Source organism: Mustela erminea, chromosome 10, assembly GCF_009829155.1.
Source record: "Mustela erminea isolate mMusErm1 chromosome 10, mMusErm1.Pri, whole genome shotgun sequence".
In the NCBI taxonomy this organism is placed as follows: Eukaryota; Metazoa; Chordata; class Mammalia; order Carnivora; family Mustelidae; genus Mustela; species Mustela erminea.
This window is the reverse complement of record NC_045623.1, coordinates 109,291,171-109,309,151: the sequence shown is the minus strand read 5'-3', so window position 1 is coordinate 109,309,151 and position 17,981 is coordinate 109,291,171. Positions and strand designations below refer to the sequence as shown.

At 56.2% G+C, this 17,981-nt stretch overlaps 2 protein-coding genes across 8 annotated transcripts; both read right to left on the bottom strand.

The window, feature by feature from the left end:
• Nucleotides 1-7,016: 7,016 nt before the first annotated feature.
• AURKAIP1 (aurora kinase A interacting protein 1) lies at nucleotides 7,017-8,515 on the bottom strand. Of its 2 annotated transcripts, none has more exons than XM_032303703.1 (4): nucleotides 8,297-8,515; nucleotides 7,999-8,087; nucleotides 7,281-7,726; nucleotides 7,017-7,184 (listed from the first exon to the last, which is right to left on the bottom strand). In XM_032303703.1, the coding sequence occupies exons 2-4, from the start codon at nucleotides 8,048-8,050 to the stop codon at nucleotides 7,083-7,085; spliced, it is 600 nt and encodes a 199-aa protein (XP_032159594.1). In that variant the 5' UTR covers nucleotides 8,051-8,087; nucleotides 8,297-8,515; the 3' UTR covers nucleotides 7,017-7,082. The 2 variants fall into 2 exon arrangements, with proteins under 2 accessions (XP_032159594.1, XP_032159593.1); XM_032303702.1 differs by having other exon boundaries at nucleotides 8,321-8,514.
• Nucleotides 8,516-9,272: 757 nt separating this feature from the next.
• CCNL2 (cyclin L2) lies at nucleotides 9,273-17,901 on the bottom strand. 6 transcript variants are annotated; one of them, XM_032303689.1, is made up of 11 exons: nucleotides 17,547-17,894; nucleotides 17,188-17,262; nucleotides 16,950-17,059; nucleotides 16,180-16,300; nucleotides 14,915-14,979; nucleotides 12,322-12,421; nucleotides 12,024-12,128; nucleotides 11,796-11,937; nucleotides 10,639-10,750; nucleotides 10,462-10,554; nucleotides 9,273-10,306 (listed from the first exon to the last, which is right to left on the bottom strand). In XM_032303689.1, the coding sequence occupies exons 1-11, from the start codon at nucleotides 17,841-17,843 to the stop codon at nucleotides 9,952-9,954; spliced, it is 1,575 nt and encodes a 524-aa protein (XP_032159580.1). In that variant the 5' UTR covers nucleotides 17,844-17,894; the 3' UTR covers nucleotides 9,273-9,951. The 6 variants fall into 6 exon arrangements, with proteins under 6 accessions (XP_032159580.1, XP_032159582.1, XP_032159585.1 ...); XM_032303691.1 differs by having other exon boundaries at nucleotides 10,639-10,747; nucleotides 17,547-17,893; XM_032303694.1 differs by lacking the exons at nucleotides 14,915-14,979; nucleotides 16,180-16,300; nucleotides 16,950-17,059; nucleotides 17,188-17,262; nucleotides 17,547-17,894 and adding an exon at nucleotides 14,326-14,339.
• Between the last annotated feature and the right edge of the window lie 80 nt (nucleotides 17,902-17,981).

Genomic DNA, 17,981 nt, shown 5'->3' with positions numbered 1-17,981 from the left:
TGGGTGGTTCATTCAGTTAAGCCTCTGACTCTTGATTTCAGCTCCGGTCATGATCCCAGGATCGTGAGTTCAAGCCCCATGTCAGTCCCCATGCTGGATACACAGACTACTTTAAAAAAAAAAAAGAGGGGCGCCTGGGTGGCTCAGTGGGTTAAAGCCTCTGCCTTTGGCTCGGGTCTTGATCCCAGAGTCCTGGGATGGAGCCCCGCATCAGGCTCTCTGCTCAGCGGGGAACCTGCTTCCTCCTCTCTCTCTGTCTGCCTCTCTGCCTACCTGTGATCTCTGTCTGTCCAATAAATAAATAAAATCTTTAAAAATAAATAAATAAATAAATAAAAGAGAGCGAGAGAGCAAGAAACTTACCTGATCTGCAAAACCAGACCAGGAAATCTAGTAAAGTTTAAATGAACTTTGCATCATCAGTAAATAACTCAATTTTTCCAGAAGTTATAACTTCCTATTATCTTATACCCACATAATTTTTTTTAAGGATTTTATTTATTTATTGGACAGACAGAGATCACAAGCAGGCAGAGAGGCGGAAGCAGGCTCCCTGCTGAGCAGAGAGCCCGATGCGGGGCTCGATCCCAGGACCCTGGGACCATGACCTGAGCCGAAGGCAGAGGCTTCACCCACTGAGCCACCCAGGCACCCGTCCACATAGTTGTTTTAAATCAAAATTATAAAACCAGTCTAATTTGTCCAAGGGTTGACCTTGATTAAACAATGACCTGAGGGACACCTGCTCAGTGGGGGTCTGCTCCTCCTCCCCCTGCTGCTCCCCTGCTTACGCTCTCTGACAAAATCTTAAAAAAAAAAAAAAAGTATGATCTGAACTTTTTCCCAATAGAAATTGTTAAACCCACATTTTTCAGCCTAACATTAAAACAATGTTGAATTCATGTTCCCATGAAGTCAAGTCTTCTTGGTGTTCTTTGCTCCCCGTGTGAATTCACAGCTCTTTGCTTCTTATGCAACAATCAACCGTTAGCTCCCATTTTTTTGGTGAGGGGGATGCAGTTGTGTTCTTTGTTTTTATTTTTAAGCTGTGGATTCCACAAGAAAATGACCTTTCTTAAAGGGTGAACTTTCTTAAGGGATTAGAAACTCAATTTCTTTCCCCCCCCCCCCCACTTTGGAACTGTCATGTCCTCTATTTTAAATCTAGCAAGCATGTATTAGCCTACTTAAGCATCAAACTTCAGAGACTTTATAATCGTATACATTTTGGGTTCCCACTAAGATGGAAAATTATACTAGTATGCTCATAAAATGTTTCTGGTCATACAATCAAGAATCTAATCGGTGTTAGGAGTGCTAGGTGCCTTGACACCTCTCGATCCGCCGCGGAGAGTCTTTTCCGCGGGGCCCTGGCCCCCGGACCCATGCACAGCAGCCTCCCATGCCGTCTGGTGCAGAAGGATACACTGGCCCCTGGCGCCTCCTGCCACGGACCCGGCCTTGCGGCTCCAGATTAAATAGAGCACAGGACATACTTATAATGAAAATTACTTATTGCGTATCCGAAATTCCAGCTGAATGAGGGGGCCTGTATTTTTATTCCTGAAGCTGCTAGCTGTGCCTGGAACCAGCCATGTCTCTGAAGCGTCCTGGGTCCCACGAGAAGTGGAAAGGAGCTTCGAGACCCCTTCTGGGCCTCGGCCAGTCCTCGTAAGTAGACAACCACGTTCTATCATGGCAAAGCCAGTAACATGGAGACCAGAGACCAGAGTCAACAAGCAGAAAGAACCACCTCAGAAGCAGACACTAGACGGGGCCAAGGAGGCAGCGAGCCTGCGAGAGCATCATTAACATCCTCACAGTGGAGGGCACCAGTTGGGGACACAGGGCAAGTGCAGTTAAAAATACCCCACATACCCCCAAACAAAAAGTCTCTTAGGAATTAAAATCGGCAGAGCAGATTTTTTTTTTTACTTCATTAAATGGGGCGCCTGGGTGGCTCAGTGGGTTAAGCCTCTCCCATCGGCTCAGGTCGTGATCTCAGGGTCCCAGGATCAAGCCCCACATCGGGCTCTCTGCTCAGCGTGGAGCCTGCTTTCCCCTCCCTCTCTGCCTACTTGTGATCTCTGTCAAATAAATAAAGAAAATCTTAAAAATAAATAAATAAATAAATAAATAAATAAATACATACCAGAAAAATCGTCTAAGAGAGCTTAAACTGCCTCTGGGAAAAGTGGGGTGGTTCTCTTACCCAAGCACCACTGAACTACTGACCTAGTTAGGCACACACAGGCATAACTTCTATTAAAATAATTTTTTTAAATCAAGTTCTGAAGCCAGCCAGACTTGTAGCTGAATCATGAATGCCTCTTGGGCACGTGATGGCAGGCAAAGTCCCCTCTGCGGGCTGACCACAGACGGGCTGGGCAATGACGCCGCTCCTGCAGGAGCCCAGGACACCTTTCGTGCCTGGAATCCACTCCCTTGTGGCGGCCAGCCCTCGTGTGGCCCTCTCGACCCGGGGCATCCCTCCTCGGGAAAACGTATTCCCCGAGGGCCGCCGGATGGCTCAGTCAGTGGAGCATCTGACTCTCGGTTTCAGCTTAGGTCCTGACCTCCGGATTGTGGGATCGGGTCTCCTTGAGATGTTCTCCTTCTGCCCCTGGCTCAGCAATAAATAAATAAATATAGTTTATTTATAAATAAATAAATAAATAATAAATAAATGTAGCAATATTTATTGCAATAAAGCAATAAATAAATATAGCTTCTTTTTTTTTTTTTTCTAAAAAGAAACTATCCTCCATGGAAAGAAGGGAAAAGACTGCGCAAGAGCGGACCATGGCGACCCAGAAACCGGACCCAGTGGGTGCGGCCTGGGGCAGCCCAGATAGGGGCCACCGGGAGAATCATTTGAGAAATTGGACCAAACTGTGACTTTTTAAATTCTGTCAGCAAGTCTGGGGCTGGATTTTGATACATCAATAAACGAACATGCAGAAGAAAACAGGAAAACCAACAGTTGTCTGAGAAAGGACGGCCACGGGAGCCCCCCCGCGACAGACCCCGGACGCCCAAGCGGAAGCTTTTGTTTTATTACAAGCTTTGCAGAACTTCATGTGGAGCTACAATCTTACCTGGCTAGCACGTTAAAAAAAAAAAAAAAAAAAAATTAAAATAAATACAAAGTAATGAAACCAATAGTACCAAAATGAATGGGCTCCTCTTGGAGGCCAGGAGGAGCCCAGAGCACCCAGCACCACCACCCCCAACCGTCTGAGCCCAGAGGACCCTGCGCTTACCTGACCCACCTCCGGGAGAACAGGCGTGAGAGGGACAGGAAACCCCAGCTCTGCTCAGCAGGAGGACGTTGGGCAGGATCAGTCTCCTCCTGGACCAGATTGTCCACACCAGCGTGAGGCCAACTCAGGGCAGGCAATGTCGGGCACACAGGGCGCTCCTCCCGTGTGCCGTTGGAGCTGAACCCTGCGTTCCCGAATTGCCTGGGACAAGTGTGCTCCACAATTTTACACTCTACAAGATGCCATTAATGCCACCTGGTCACCCAGCTCAACCCTGGCGTCAGCCACGTTTTGGAGGTTCTCCAGGAGTTGGCCCAAGCTTGTGCCTGGCCTGAGGTCTCCCTGCACCTTGGCCTCAGGGAGTCCTGCCAGCCCTGCTGTTGCCCACCACGCCCCCCACTCCCCACGGGTCACCTGGGAATGTTCAGTGCTTCCTGCCCCCGTGCAACCAGGAGTGTTCGTCAGCACACGCAGACACACATAGGCCATCCCACATCCTACAGAGAATCCCCAGCCTTCAGACGCTGTTCAGATGGCCCCCCGACCCCCCTGAAAGCATCCAAGTCTGGGCCTGGATTCTAGTCCCTGCCTTAACTCAGCTATCGTGTGACCCAACATCCTGGATCGGTTTCCTCCACCAAATGGCCCTGTGAGGCTGAGGTCAGCAGGGGACAGCATTCGACAGGTACATGGGCTGGCCTCTAAGTGCCCAGCCAGGTGGCAGGGGTTGTCACCTGCCAGCTCCCACCGTGAGGCTAACTCCAGACCCAGCTCTGGACTCCTCAGCCCTATCCCAGAGGCCACAGCTCAAGAGCCCTTCAAGGGCTTTTCCCACAACTCAGCCCTAGACAGGATGGTTCCCTCCCGCCCCTGCCCACCCAGGTTCCAGCAACCTTTCTCTGTGAGCTCAGCTGGCCACGGCCAGGCCCGGCAAGCAGGCCTCCTTCTGCAGCCTCTGTCCCACTCTGAGGCTGTCACCCGCCCCAGCCTGCATACTGCTTGGACGGCAGGGAGCGCGCGGCCGTTCATGGCCCAGGGCCCCTGCAGGTGGTCCGCCTTAAGTAGGCCACAGTCAGCCCCTCTCAGGGCCCAGCACCCGGGCTCAGCACCCTCCCCTGCCTGGCCCCTTCCTGGCCCCACTGTGTAGTCAGGAACACCCGGAAGATACTGGCTGGCACAGAGCGGCAGAGGAACAGGCATGGGGGTTGAGTTCAGAGATGCCTCCACACCAGGCCCAGGAATCAAGGCCCTCAGCAAGTGCCCAAGAACACCCCCAATAGCTCTGGCCCCGGCTGGTGTCTCCTCTGGCCAGCACCCCAGCCCTACACAATGCCAGGAGGGGCCTCTGCCACACCTCTCCTGCCCCTGCCGTTTCCCCCGTGGCGGGTGTGGGGCCAGCAGGGAGAAGAGGCTGCACATCCCACAGGCTGCGGGGCAGGGCAGAGGCCTCATATGGAAGAGGGAAGTTTCTTATAGCCTGGGAGGAACTGCAGAGATAAAAATAAAGCACCAAAATTGCCTCCTGAAGTCGTGGTTGGGGCACGAATACACCCAAGCCACAGGCAGGCCAAGATCTGCACAAGGGCACCAGGCAGTGGCGGGGGCGGGGGCGTTGGGCAGGCTCAGGACCTGACCCCATGGGAGCAGTGGCGTCTGGAGCAGAGGTCTCAGCCGTGGCACCACTGATGTCTGAGAGACGTCAGACTTTCAGGGTCGGCTGCCCTGTGCATTACAGGGCATTTGCAGCCGTCCTGCCACACTCCTCCCGCTGCTGTCAGCAGGACCCCAACTGAGACAACCAGAAATCTCTCCAGACGTGGCCAGGTGCCGTACCTCAGGGGACCCCCCCACCAGGTGGCAGAAGTTGGAGCAAGGGCTGTGTGGTGCCCTGTGGGCAGACAACTCCAGGAGCGTGGCTCTGTGGCTTCCCGCACAAGCCGGCCGCTCTCACCTCCTGGAGTCCCCAGCCGGCCACGCTCAGCTCGGGGCAGAGCCTCGTCTCCAGATGGCGGAGCAACTTAGCATCCGGACGCTCCTCTCACCCACGGGGGGGGAAGGGCGGAGGGAGCCACAGGGCGGCCACTGCGACAGGGCTGGGAGCAGTCACGGGTACCCAGCAGCCGTGGGCACTGGCCAAGGGCGCCACCGGCAGACGGAGGCCCTGCTGAGAGGCCAGGCGGGGTGAGGCCATGCTTGGTCCTAACAGGTCACGGTCCTCTCCACCCCAAAAGGCTCCATCACTGGGCCCTGACACCTCTGCCCCCGCCCTGCAACCCCCAGATAGGGAAACCGAGACCCAGGAAGGGTGCCTGGGACCCTAGTGGGGCCTTCCTGTGTCTTCTCAGGTGCCTGGGGTGGCAGGATGCTGACCCCAGGGGCTGCTGGGAGCCCAACTGCTGACCCCTGGCAGCCGCATGAAGGAGGCGGCCTGCTCCCTCAATGGCGTCAGATCACATCACCCTCCTCCGCCACACCCAGCACGTGCACGAGCTGTGTCCCCTGACCGACAGGGACTCAGACCACCCAGCAGTTAGAAGCCTGGTAACCGGGGCATCTGGGTGGCTCAGAGGGTTAAGCCTCTCCCTTCGGCTCAGGTCATGATCTCAGAGTCCTGGAATCGAGCCCCGCCTTGGCTCTCTGCTCAGCGGGGAGCCTGCTTTCCTCTCTGTCTCTGCCAAATAAATAAATAAAATCTTAAAAAAAAAAAAAAAAAAAAAGAAGCCTGCTAACCTAAATGGCTGGCTGCCATGCACGGGGCAGGAGCCTGCCCAGCACCCTAAAAGAATGTGGGGTGAGCAGCACAACCAAGAAACTGCAGGGAAACCCCTGCTCCTCCCCACGATCTGCCTGATGTGCACAGAACCCAACCCCCACTCCCAGACACCTCTCTATGACGAGGGGAGACCGCCCACAGCCCCGTGAGAAGTGGCGCAGCCCTAAAGGGGTTGTAGGGGATCAAGCGAGAACAGCAGCGTCCGAAGAGCCTCTAGCGGCCGGCCCAGGAGAGACGCACCGCTTCTCCTGGCCTCTAAGTGCGCCCTCAGGGAGCCAGGCAGAGCCTGAGAAGAGCCTCATGCACGGCCTCTGGCCTAGCTCCCCTGCCGGCAGTCCGGCCCTCGCCCAGCCTGGATGCGGTGGTCCACGGGCTCACGCTAAGTCTCCGGCTCCACCAACAGCACCACTTTCTCAGCCGCCCCCAACCCCGCCAGAGCACACCCTCCCAGCCATCCCTTCCCGATCAGCCCCCCATTCAGGGTCTCATGAGGCAGCAGAGGCCAAGGGAGACCAGGGGTCCCCAGCCCCAGTGGAGCAGGACAGCTCGGAGAGCCACTGGAGGTCTGGGGGGACTGCAGGGTCCCATCCATCATCTCTGGGGGCAGAGCCTGCCCCCCAGTCTTCCCCATGAGGCCCTCCCTCTCCCCTCCCAACTTAACCACACTCCCAACTCCGTCTGGGCACCCCCTAACCCCCCAGCACTGGCCTTTGGTACTTCTGCCCCCAGCGTGTTAAGAGTCTGCCTCCCGCAGTAGAATACAAGTGCGTAGAGAGCAGGCCTGGGCCTTTGTCTGCAGCTAAATAGGGAGACTGTCACTCCTGCTCCTTGGCACCAGGACAAGAGCCCTCTTGGGGAAGGGACCCCAATCTGCACCCTGGGACTCTTGTGCCTCCGAGAAAACCAGGGGCTGGCACCAGCATCAATCCCAAGATCGCTCCCGCTACGCAGCAGAGGGACCAGGTCCCCCAGGGAACAGCTAAGTTCCTGAACATTTATTAGGGGGTCATCAGCAGCAACAGAGGTGGGACAGAGCAGCACCAGACTCATTTGCTCTTCAGGTAGATCTTGGGGGTCTGCCAGCCTGCAGGGGCCTCCTTCAGGCCTGCCTTCAGCCAGATGCGCCTCAGGTCTCTCTCGAACTTGATCTGCAAGGGAGGGACCACCGCTGGTTCTGAGGCAGGGCCAGGCGCGCTCCGCCGCCTCGCCCACCCTAGGCTGAGAGGCCCACACCCCACACTGACCTGCTTCCGTTTCAGGCGTCCTTCCCGCACCTTCCGCCGCAGGAACCGGGTCCTCTTGACCAGCTTGCGGTACTTGTGATGATTCATCTTCCGCCTGCGAATCTTCAGCACGTTCTTGCACTGCATCCCGGGGGCATCTGAGACCTCCTCCATCCCCTGCTCGGCCCCTTCCCCCACTGGGCTGGGTGGACACTCATAGAGCAGGGATGGAGCCACCGGCCCTGGGGCCCTGGCCGCTAGTGTGGGCAGGAGGTAGTGCGCGGTCAGCCAGCTCTCCAGAGGACTGACAGACATCTTCCTGGGGACCAGCATCTCCTCAAGCTCCAGCTGGAGCCCCTTGCCGGGGACGGAGGCAACTCCACTTGGCGCTGTGGGCTGGGTGCTGTAGCAAGGCCTGCAGGCGCGCCCGCCTGGCACCACCGACACAGGCCAGGGCCCACCGCAACCTGCAGGAAGCAAGACGGCACAGGCAGCAGCCACGCAAGGAGGCTCGAGCGCGGCCAATCCTGCCTCGGGGACTGGGCAGCAGAGCCGTGTCCCCGCCGGAATTCAGGCTGATGTTCTCAGGCCCGGACTTTCCCTTTGTGCTCCTTGGACGTTCGCGAGGAGTTTGCGCGGCCAGGCCGCTGCCTCCAGCCGGTGAGGCCCGGCCAGCAGCGGGCCGCTGGGACTCACCCCACAGTCTGCCCGGCCGCCTTGCCCCCACGGGGCCTCTTACCTGCCCGAGGAACAGCCCTCAGCAGCCGAGAAGTCAGGCGCACCAGGAGCATGGTCCGGGGGTGGTGGCGGCCCCGGTGGTCCGCGTGGCTGGAACACAGGCGCGCGGGGGTCACGCGGGAGTGGCCGGGGGGCGCGTGCAGCAGCCCCGGGAGCCCAGGACTCCGCAGCCCATCCCCCTCGTCCCCCTCGTCCCCGTCTCCCACCCCGGCAGGCCGCAGGGGCCGGTTCCCGTCGGGCCCCAGCCTCCCCCGGCCGCCGTGCCCCCGCAGCCGCGGCCCCGCCGACCCTCCCCAGACCTGAACCGGGGGCCTGAGACTGACCGCTCCGCCGCCCAGTGCAGGCACTTCCGGCCCGTCCCCAAACCGGCCCCCGGTCCCGCGTGCGGCCGCCCGGCGCGACCCACTCCCGGCGCCCCCTGGCGCCCTCCCGGTGTCCGACTGCGTGTCGGCGCTGGGGCCGCCCGCCCCGGAAAGCAGCCGTTTCCGGCCGGAGGGGCGGCCCGCCCCGCCCACAGCCCTAGGCTCGGCCTCTCCCTCGAGGCGGCCAGAGAACTACATTTCCCACAATCCTAAGGGGTCACCCCGTGCGCCTGCGCGGCCCGACCTCGCCGTGCGTCCCGAACGGCCAGTGGCCAGTCGCCCAGAGCGAGCGGAAGTGGCGTTGGCCCCGCGGCGGAAGTAGAGGGGCAACGAAGCGGCCGGGGCCGGCGTCGCACCGGGCCTGGGGAGGAGTCCCTCCGGAGGCGCCGGTGGTGCGCGGAGAGCGCGGGCCGTGCGGAGGCCGACGAGCCCCGTCCTGTGCCGTGCAGACCCGGAAACCGCAGGCAGTCCGCCCTCGGTCTGAGTTTGCGGGGACAGTGGACGCTTCCGCCCCGGGGCCTTTCGGGAGCTGCCGCCCTGGCTCCGAAGTAGAGGTCCGCTAAGGCGGCCAAGAGCCCCCTGGACGGCAGGTGCTGGGCCGCGCTGACCCGCCCCCACCCCCAGCCCCCACCCAGGGGCGCCCGCCGCCCAGGGCTGCTCGCCCCTGCCCCCCGGAGCCGCCCTGGCCTCTCCCAACCCTCCCTCCCTGCCCCCGAGGAAGCAGCCTGGGTCCCAGCTCAGGCTCAGAGCAAGCCTTCCTTCCACAAAGAGCAGCCGCACAGCTCGGTGCGGACCCCGACACGTTAATACGGGAGATCAGAGGCCGCGGTGCAGACTGGCCCCTACGACGGGGCTGCAGGCGGTGCACGGAACAAGCAGGCAGGACCACAAACCGCACTCTGGAACGTCCAAATGTCCTGAGTAGCGAGAACTGTTTATTTAACCACGTAAAATGCATATATAGGAAACTTCTCTATTTGGGAGCTGGTGGCCTGCACTCAGCATCGCACAGATAAAAATAGACGACTTTCAACACAGATCTAAATACCTTCACATTTTAAAAATCAGAATTCTCTACACAAGTTTTAAGCTAACAATTCAAGTTCTGAGTTCTCATGTATAGCTTTAACTTGTAGTAAACACATGTTTATTTACAGGGTGAATGGAGAATAAGGGGCGTTTAAGGCCATTTTCTCACTGTGAAACACTGCAAAATATGTACATAAGTACAACCTAATATAGGCAAAGGTTCTAAAAGTCATTTTCTTGGTTTAACGTAATTGAGTATTGGTATGGGAGTGAAGACACAGCCTGTCGTTAGCACCAAGCCACACCACCAGGATGTACACATCTGCTTCCACAGGGCTGCTGCTGAGGTGGGCCCTGTGCTGGCGCGACGAGGGCGCGCTGTGCCCAGGCGCGCTGTGCCCAGGCCGGCCTAAAGGGCACCTCGCCGGCCTCTTGATTCCATCTCCAAATTCAACACAAGGTCCAGAGCCAACATCCACTTCCAAAGAGCTGCACCACAGGGCCGGTCATGCCACAGTGCGCACACCAAGGGTCAAAGGGCAGCGCTCTGGGAGCCCATTGCCTCACCTCCGATGCCTGCTGTGCCCAGGGTGATCCCGCTCGTAGCGATGGCTCGTTCGCTCGTAAGACCGGGAACGCTCCCTGCGCTGATCTCTGTAGTAATGACTTTTCTTCTTATACTTCCCGGAATTATCTGCCCGCTCCCGGGAGCGGCTTCGAGAGCGAGAGGAGCTCCGACTCCGGGACTTGTGTGGCTTCTGGGTGGGGTACTTGCAGTCCTTAGACTTCCGGTAGCTCCTCACCTTGGAGCCTTTGTAGGGAGCGCCTCTGTGCGCCTGTCTTGGTGGGGAGTCACTTCTGCTCCGTGAACGGCTCTGCGACTTGGACCCGCCAGACGTGGAGCCACTGTCACTTTTTCTGTGAGGAAGGACAGCACCACCAAACAGGTGGCCACTCACTCCAACCACCCCGGAGTCAGGAGTGACTTTCCCGTGAGGGGCAGTCACCCTGGGGAAAACATCCCTTGTCAGGGGCAGGCGCCCCCACCCCCGCAACCCCTGAGTAGCACGTACCTCCTCTTAGGAGAAGCAGATCGTGATGGGGACCTTGAGTAGCTCTGCTCTCGACTCCCGCTCCGACTTCGGCTCCCTCGCCCCTTTGGCAAGCTACAAACAAATGATGGGAGCAGTTACAGGCTTCAAGTCTCTCCAGCCAACCCCAAAGGCCTACTGGGGTGCGTGGGTACTCACCCATTCACTGGGCTGTCAGCCTGGACTTTCTTCACACCCTCCATTTTCCTTCTGGCGTTCTTCACAGAGAGTGGGGAAGGCTTGTTTCCTTTACTTTCTTTGGGGGATTCTGCTAGAATCAAATACAAGTGAAAACCTAACCACCAAGAAAATGTTCTGATAGAAAACACATTAGCGGGGCACCTGGGTGGCTCAGTGGGTTAAAGCCTCTGCCTTCGGCTCAGGTCATGATCCCAGGGTCCTGGGATCGAGCCCCACATCGGGCTCTCTGCTCAGCGGGGAACCTGCTTCCTCCTCTCTCTCTCTGCCTGTCTCTCTGCCTACTTGTGATCTCTGTCTGTCAAATAAATAAATAAAATCTTTAAAAAAGAAAGAAAGAAAGCAAGCGCATTAGCAGAACGAGATAATACTAGGTCTATGGGACTTACGGAGACTCCCCGTTCCCAGCCTGGGACTCAGAAGCTAAATATGCCCCCAAAAGACACAGAAAAAGCCACCTGTCTCACTTTCCCTCAGGGACTGGAGATGTACATCATGCTTAACTCTAATATTACCCGAAGACACAATCTACCACCCCGGATTTATAAAATTTTCATCAGAAGACAAGTTCATCAGGTGGGCTGGGTTTAAAAAAAAAAAAAAAAGGCATTTTGGAAAGCCTGTCCACATCGCTTGTTCATGAAAATGTTAAAACAAGGGGAGCCTGGCTGGCTCACCTGGTGGAGCATGCAATTCTTGATTTCTCAGGGTTTTAAGTTTGAGCTCCACACTGGTTGTAGAGATTACTTAAAAATAAAATCTTGGGGTACCTGGGTAGCTCAGATGGTTAAGCGTCTACCTTCAGCTAGGGTCATGATCTCAGGGGTCCTGGTATCAAGCCCCACATTGGGCTCCCTGCTCAGTGCGTAGTCTGCCTCTCTCCCTCCCCCCTAACGCGTATACACACACTCATTCTCTCTTTCTCAAATGAATAAATAAAATCTTAAAGAAACCTTTAAAAAAAAAACAAAAAGAGAAAGACAATATAAAAACGATGCAAACTCCTTTAGGAGGACTCCTCTCACTTCAAAAATCAACTGATGTCTGCTGGGGACCCTGGTGTCTGCAGACTGCTCAGGCCAGCAGCAGACACGAGGCCCACACCCCGTCGCACTCACCCAGCTTGGGGGCAGGTGAGAACCCCGAAGTGCTGTCCAGAACCCGGGGGCCGGCAGGCAGCAGGCCCTTGGCTTGGGCCTTGGCCTCCTCCATGGCGCGTCTTCTCTTTTCAACCTCACTTTCCAGGTGTGTCAGATCCACCTACGGAGTCAAAATCCGAAACAATTCAGAGCCGGCTGCTTCTAACGAAATACAAATGGGTATGTTACACGCAAACAACACAGAACCTTTTTCCGAGTGTAAAGCTGCAGGATTTTCAGGCAGATCTCTTGAATTTCTTCTTCAGTTGCTCCAAACAGAAGGAACCAGTGGGGACGGTTGGGCAGGGGGATCTGTGAACACAAACACCTTGTGAGCACTGTCCTGCGCGGCTGACAAGACGGCAAGAAAAATACACCTGCAGGTCACCAAGAGAGAGGCTTTTCTTGGCATACGTGAGCATAATCTGAAAAACACTATGCAGAAGTTGTTTGGAGGCTGGAGAAAGCAGCAGACCAGGACCCCCTGCGGGAGCACAACACTGACCTCCAGCGTCCGGGCAGCAAGATAAATGCAGGCACAGGCGATGCTCTCGGGCTGGAACCTCACGAAGACATCTGTGCGGAGGCTGTCATTCATGTAGTTCCTGAAAACCAAATGCAGGAGGACTGCAACGGCCCGGGCACCCCCAGAATACCCGTGTGCGTCACCTAGATACAATCACTACTCTACGCGGTCTACTCCTAGGCTTAGAGCTACACAGTCCTGTGAGGCTCAGGATTCCTGGAGAGACATTCTAGCTGCTTTTTGTGACTATAGGACAGGAAAACAGGGAAATTACCGGGGGGAAAAAAAAAAAACCTAAAAAGCTGGCTGAATGTCAGACAACACATGTTGCTATGAAAGAGAACCGACTTTAACTTTACTTTTCCCTCAACTTCTGGCTGTTCTCGTGCAAAGCACAATGCCTCAGAGAGAAAATGTCTACTGTAGTGGCTGAAATGTACTTGATGAAAGAAATCTAAATGCTCAAAATCCATAGTGCAGAGAAACATGCAAACTCAAATGAATGAGCTGAGCAGGCAGCCTGCGAGGGCTCTTCTGTGACGAGCCGTCCTCTTGCATCCCTTTTCCTGGAAGAGGCGCTCGGGGCCTGGCCCTTCTTCCATGCGGGAGTCCACGTGGAAAGGGACACCACCCCTGGGCGCATGGGAACATCAGGCAGAGGAAGGCTCAATGCCCAAAGGGGAGTCCTCTTCTCAGGCTTATCAAAGAACCGTTTCCAAATTGTCCCATTTCAATAACGAGTCTTAAAATGAACATTCATAAAATCAGACAAAAGCAACAAAACACTAGAAGTTTCATCATAATCAATACATTTAAAAAACATTATGGTACTTTAGAAAATATAAAAATACAAAACATTTACATTTTTTAAATATAAGGGTTTTAAAATTGACTACATTGTCAACATTTTCCTTTAGATATTATTTGTCTAGGATTTAATAGCCCCAAATCAGGATCTCATATTAATTTCATCAATATTACAAAAACAACAATTAATTCCATGAGAAAACAGTCGAACAAATGATACATTTGCTGCTCCTAACATACCCCACTACTGCAACCATTAGCATCAGGCCACACCCACAGGGTAGCCAAGTCCCACTGTGTGATCTGACTGGATCCACCCCCACCCTCGCCCTGGTAACTCTGCCCTAAGCCCTGGAGAAGGTGACACCCAAACCCACTCAGACTTCTCAGTGATATATTCGACATATGCCAACTCGTGGCACCTGGCTCTGGAAGCTCTTGCTCCAGGCATCAAGAGATAATCAAGGAAAAGACCTACACAACGGCACGAAGGCCGTAGGTCTCAGATCACGGCAAAGTGAACAGTTGAAACACTTCATAAACAGAAGCATCAGTAACTTCTTTGGCTCTAATAAATTTTCAGTACTCAAGTACTGATAACATTAACTTTTAAATCCTAAAAACAAAACAAAGTCCTTGAAATGTGTATTTAAACTTACTGCTTATCTAAGTTACAATATGAAGTGTCCATGAAATAATTTAAAGATGCACACCTTTTACTAGAATGTGTCAACACGTAACTGTTGAGAAGAGCAACTTTAGGACTTCCAGGAATAATGACATGATCCCATACTGAAGATAAAACTTAGCCAGGACATGTCATTCAGTCTAAATTCCCATCAGCCAATTCTTGTAGCTTTCCATAGCATTTTTTTTTTTTTTTTTTAGAGAAAGGTACTGCATCTTTATTGCACAGGTACAGCAGTTTTAAAGGGACAAAATTCAAGTCAAGACAGTTAACTCTAATCAATACAATTACCAAAGCACGACAGAGGATTAACAAGAAGCACAACCGTCAGAGAACCACAGCAGCAGTCGGCCAGCACTATACTATCGTGCGCATACCACCATCTAGAGCCAGCCTTCGGTGGAGAGCCTGCACGGGATTGGCTGAGGACGGCCGCTGTCCCTGCACCAAAGCGCTTGGACAGTAGAGGAGAAGTCTTAGTCACTTACCCTCAGAGGCTACCCTTCGATTGAAAGAGTACAGAAAAGAAAAGTCAAAATGGGTTCTCTATTAGATATGGCATAGCACCAGACAATTCAGGCAGCAAAAATATGACCCTTACAGACTTAACTCCGTGGAAGAAAATTCACAAACACCCAGCACTATTACTTCAGGCTTCATTTCTAAAATATGCATTGTTAAAACCAGTCCCCAGATAAACGTCATCCTGACCCTTTCTCCCATGGGATCCTCTTTAAAAAGAGGCAGTTAGAAGCAACTTCCAAGGAGACACAAGACCACTACATGGACACTGGCACCTGCGGGAAAGATCCCAGTGTGCCAAGTCAACAGCCCTCAAAGGGAAGCCCAGTGAAAGCTCTCCTGGAAGGCTGGGGGGTGGGGGGCACCTTACCGTCAGACTAGTGCCTGATATTTTGGGAGGCTGGTTAGAATTTACACAGCAGGAACACTGGGCACTCAGACAACTCCAGCCCACAACCGAGTCATGGGACCGACTACCCACTGCCCAAGTGCCTCAAATCAACATATTCCTGCACTGCCCTTGCTGGTCTCATAAAACAAGGAAGGTCAACTCACCATGAGGTCTGGACCAGGTGCTGGTTACGCTCACACTCTAACACCTGAAGGTACATAACGATTATCTGGAAGATACAGGTCAGGCAGTTATTACCAAGAACCTTGAGAACCCAAAACCCAGATCTTGAGAGCGTCCATGCAGTAAATATGAGCCGCAGGCTAGATCCCCAGTGGGGGGGGGTGGCAGCTCCTGGTCATTCGCCCCGTGCACAGCTCAGCTGGATGGGAGATTTTGCTGACAGACCCTGCTACCTTCTTCCGAACCCAGGGCACCCACAGCAAAGGCGGCTGGACTTTTCATGGCCGTCCCAAGGCTGATTCTCACTCTCATCTTCAACATAGTCTCCACCACTGAGATCAGCTTGTCCTAATCATCTCTGTACCCTAGTCACCACCTTACACAAAACATGTTATGGAAGCACTTCCGGCAAATAAAAAAAAGCTCTAAGTCTACAGTAACTTATCAAGAACTTAAATTAATGCCAGAAAGTCAAACAAGCGAGAGACAAAAGTTAGGAATAAATCCAGCAATAAAAAGGGAATAAAAGCAAAAGTGCAAATTCCAATCCTTTTTTTTCCTCTTCTTTCTTTTTTTTTTAAAGAGGTTTACGGGGGTGCCTGGGTGGCTCAGTGGGTTAAAGCCTCTGCCTTCCGCTCAGGTCATGATCTCAGGGTCTTGGGATCGAGCCCCGCATCGGGCTCTCTGCTCCGCGGGGAATCTGCTTCCCCCTCCCCCTGCCTGTCTCTGTGTCTGTTTGTGATCTCCGTCTGTCAAATAAGTAAATAAAATCTTAAAGAAAAAAAAAAAAGAAAGATTTATGTGTCGCATAGGAGGGTCCCACGGCATGGACGGCAGCCATGCTCCTCAACTGTCACGTGCTGCAAAGCTGCTTCAGCGTATTTCCAAATAAAGGGTTCAGAAGCCTTCCCACTCCCCCAAAAAAGAAAATACAGCTACCACTAAAGCAACTTTAGAAACCGAAGTGCTGAGAAAGAAAAACGTAAATGGGCAGATTCCACTTTTACAAATTCACCACTATTTTTTCTGAAAGCGCAAACTTAAAAAACACCATTTCCGAACCCTGGAAAACACACAGTTCAAGTTAACAGGGCGCTCCAAGACCACTAACGACCACGAAGCCGGCTTCAGACTTTGGACACACAGCGGGAACCCACGCCAGGAGCACATTCACTGCTCTTCAGAGCTGTCAATCTGGGTGAGAGCCGGGCGGCCGGGGGCTCCGGGCGGCCGGGCACGTCCTCACCTTGTGAGGATGCTTCACGTGGACGCAGAAGCCCAGCTCTTTGAGAACTCGTCTCTCTGCCTTTATAATCTGATTCTTCAAGTTAACGTAATCTTGATCCAGCAGCAGAGGCACGGGTTTCCTACGCAGACAGAGCACACGGCCGTCAGTGCGGTCCGACAACGCCGGTCCAAGCCCAGCTCCCTCCTCGCGCTGAAACCCTCGGAGGCTGCGCCGGACAGATGCAGCTGTAACAAAACCGGACAAAGGCCCGCGCCGACGGCTTCTCCCTTCCCCGCCGCGGGTCGGGGCGCACCGGCACGGCGCCGGCTGGCCGCTCTCGGCTGAGCGCGTCTCCCCGCACGAGAACCGCGGGCACCGCCCCGGCTCACGACCCACGCGCACGCGCTCCGAGCGGAAGGTTCCAGCAGCCCGAGGCTCTCCTCCCCGAAGGCCGTCCACGCAGCGGCTGGGCACCAGGGGCAGCTGGGCCGGAGTCGCTGCCGGCTGCCGCTAGCGCCTGGTTTCCCGAAGCCGGGGCGCGGCTCCGCGTCCCTCCGCGCCCGCGACCGTCCTCGCGGCGAAGCACCGGCCGGCCGGCCCCAAACGGTGCGGAACTGCGAGCCCCGCCGCAGGTCGGCGGCAGGCCTGGGCGGGCGGGACCCGCCGCGACGACACCGCAGGCCCGGCCCGCCCTCTCCGCGGCGGCCCCCAGCCGGGCTCCGCTCCGCAGCGTCTGCCGGCGCAGCCGCCACGGCGGGGCCCGGACGCCGAGCGCGACGGACACTCACCTCTTCTCCCGCAGGTGCCGCAGGCGGTGGAACACGTTGATGACGTCCCGGATCCGCCGCGGGGCCTCCTCGATCTTGGAGGCCAGGTGCACGCACGCCATGGACACGTGCTGGAACGCAAGCACCGCGGCGCGCTGTGTCCTCGGCCGAGCGCGGCGGACGGCCCGAGCCAGGTGCGCGGCGCGGGGACCCCCCCCGCCGGGCCGTCGCTCCCGCGGGAGGCCGAGGAGGCCCTTACCTCCATGGAGTGCTTCACGAAGGACTTGGTGTAGAAAAACCGCTGGAACAGCACCTGCCCGGTGGCCATCGCCACCTGCACGAGAGCAGCGCCGCCGTCACTGCCCGGAGCGCGACCCAGGGCCTCGCGGGGAAGCCGCTCCTCCGGCGACGGACACAGAGCCGGACGCCAGGACGGGCGGCGGGCCCTCACGGGGTCTTCGCGCCCCGCCTCGCCCCCAGGGACAGCAGCGGCGAAGCCCGGGGCCGGGGGCGGCGCTGGCCCGGACCCCGCCGCCAACAAAGGGCCCGCTCGCCTCCCCCGGCGCCGGCGCCGGCGCGGCGGTTCCCTCGACCCGAGGCTCGCGGCCGCGCCCTCACCTGCGGCAGGCGGAGCAGGATGCCGGCCGCCTGGATGAGCTCGCAGCCCACCACGCGGAGGTCGGTCTCCGTGTCGGTGTCGAGGCCACTCGACATGGACGGCGTGAAGCGGAGCTTGTCGTCAGGCAGGAGGCAGTTCTCCAAGGTGATGAGCACCCCGGAGTACAGCCGGTCCCCGATCAGCATCCCCTGCGACCCGGGGGCTGCGCTCCCCGAGCCCGGAGTGCAGGCCGCTGCGGCGGGGACCGCCGGGCCCGGAGCCCCGGCAGCGATCGTCGCCGCCGCCGCCGCCGCCATTTTGTGCCGCCGACTCCCCTTCGGGCTCCTTCCCGGCAGGGCGGCTCCTCGCGACGCACTACGGCCGCGACCGCCCCGCCCCCCCGCGTGTCATTGGTTCGCTCTGCGGGCGGCCCGGCGCCGCCTTGCCGCGATTGG

Excerpts from the sequence above, each read along its gene's own strand:
- AURKAIP1 (XM_032303703.1), bottom strand. The coding sequence starts at position 8,050 with ATGCTCCTGGTGCGCCTGACTTCTCGGCTGCTGAGGGCTGTTCCTCGG. Across the intron at positions 7,727-7,998 it reads GAGGGCTGTTCCTCGGGCAG|GTTGCGGTGGGCCCTGGCCT; the intron begins GTAAGAGGCCCC and ends TGCTTCCTGCAG. Across the intron at positions 7,185-7,280 it reads GACGCCTGAAACGGAAGCAG|ATCAAGTTCGAGAGAGACCT; the intron begins GTCAGTGTGGGG and ends CCTCCCTTGCAG.
- CCNL2 (XM_032303689.1), bottom strand. The coding sequence starts at position 17,843 with ATGGCGGCGGCGGCGGCGGCGACGATCGCTGCCGGGGCTCCGGGCCCG. Across the intron at positions 12,129-12,321 it reads TTGCTGCCCGGACGCTGGAG|ATCCCCCTGCCCAACCGTCC; the intron begins GTCAGTGTTGTG and ends TTGTGTTCACAG. Across the intron at positions 10,307-10,461 it reads TCTGCTTCTCCTAAGAGGAG|AAAAAGTGACAGTGGCTCCA; the intron begins GTACGTGCTACT and ends CCTTCCTCACAG.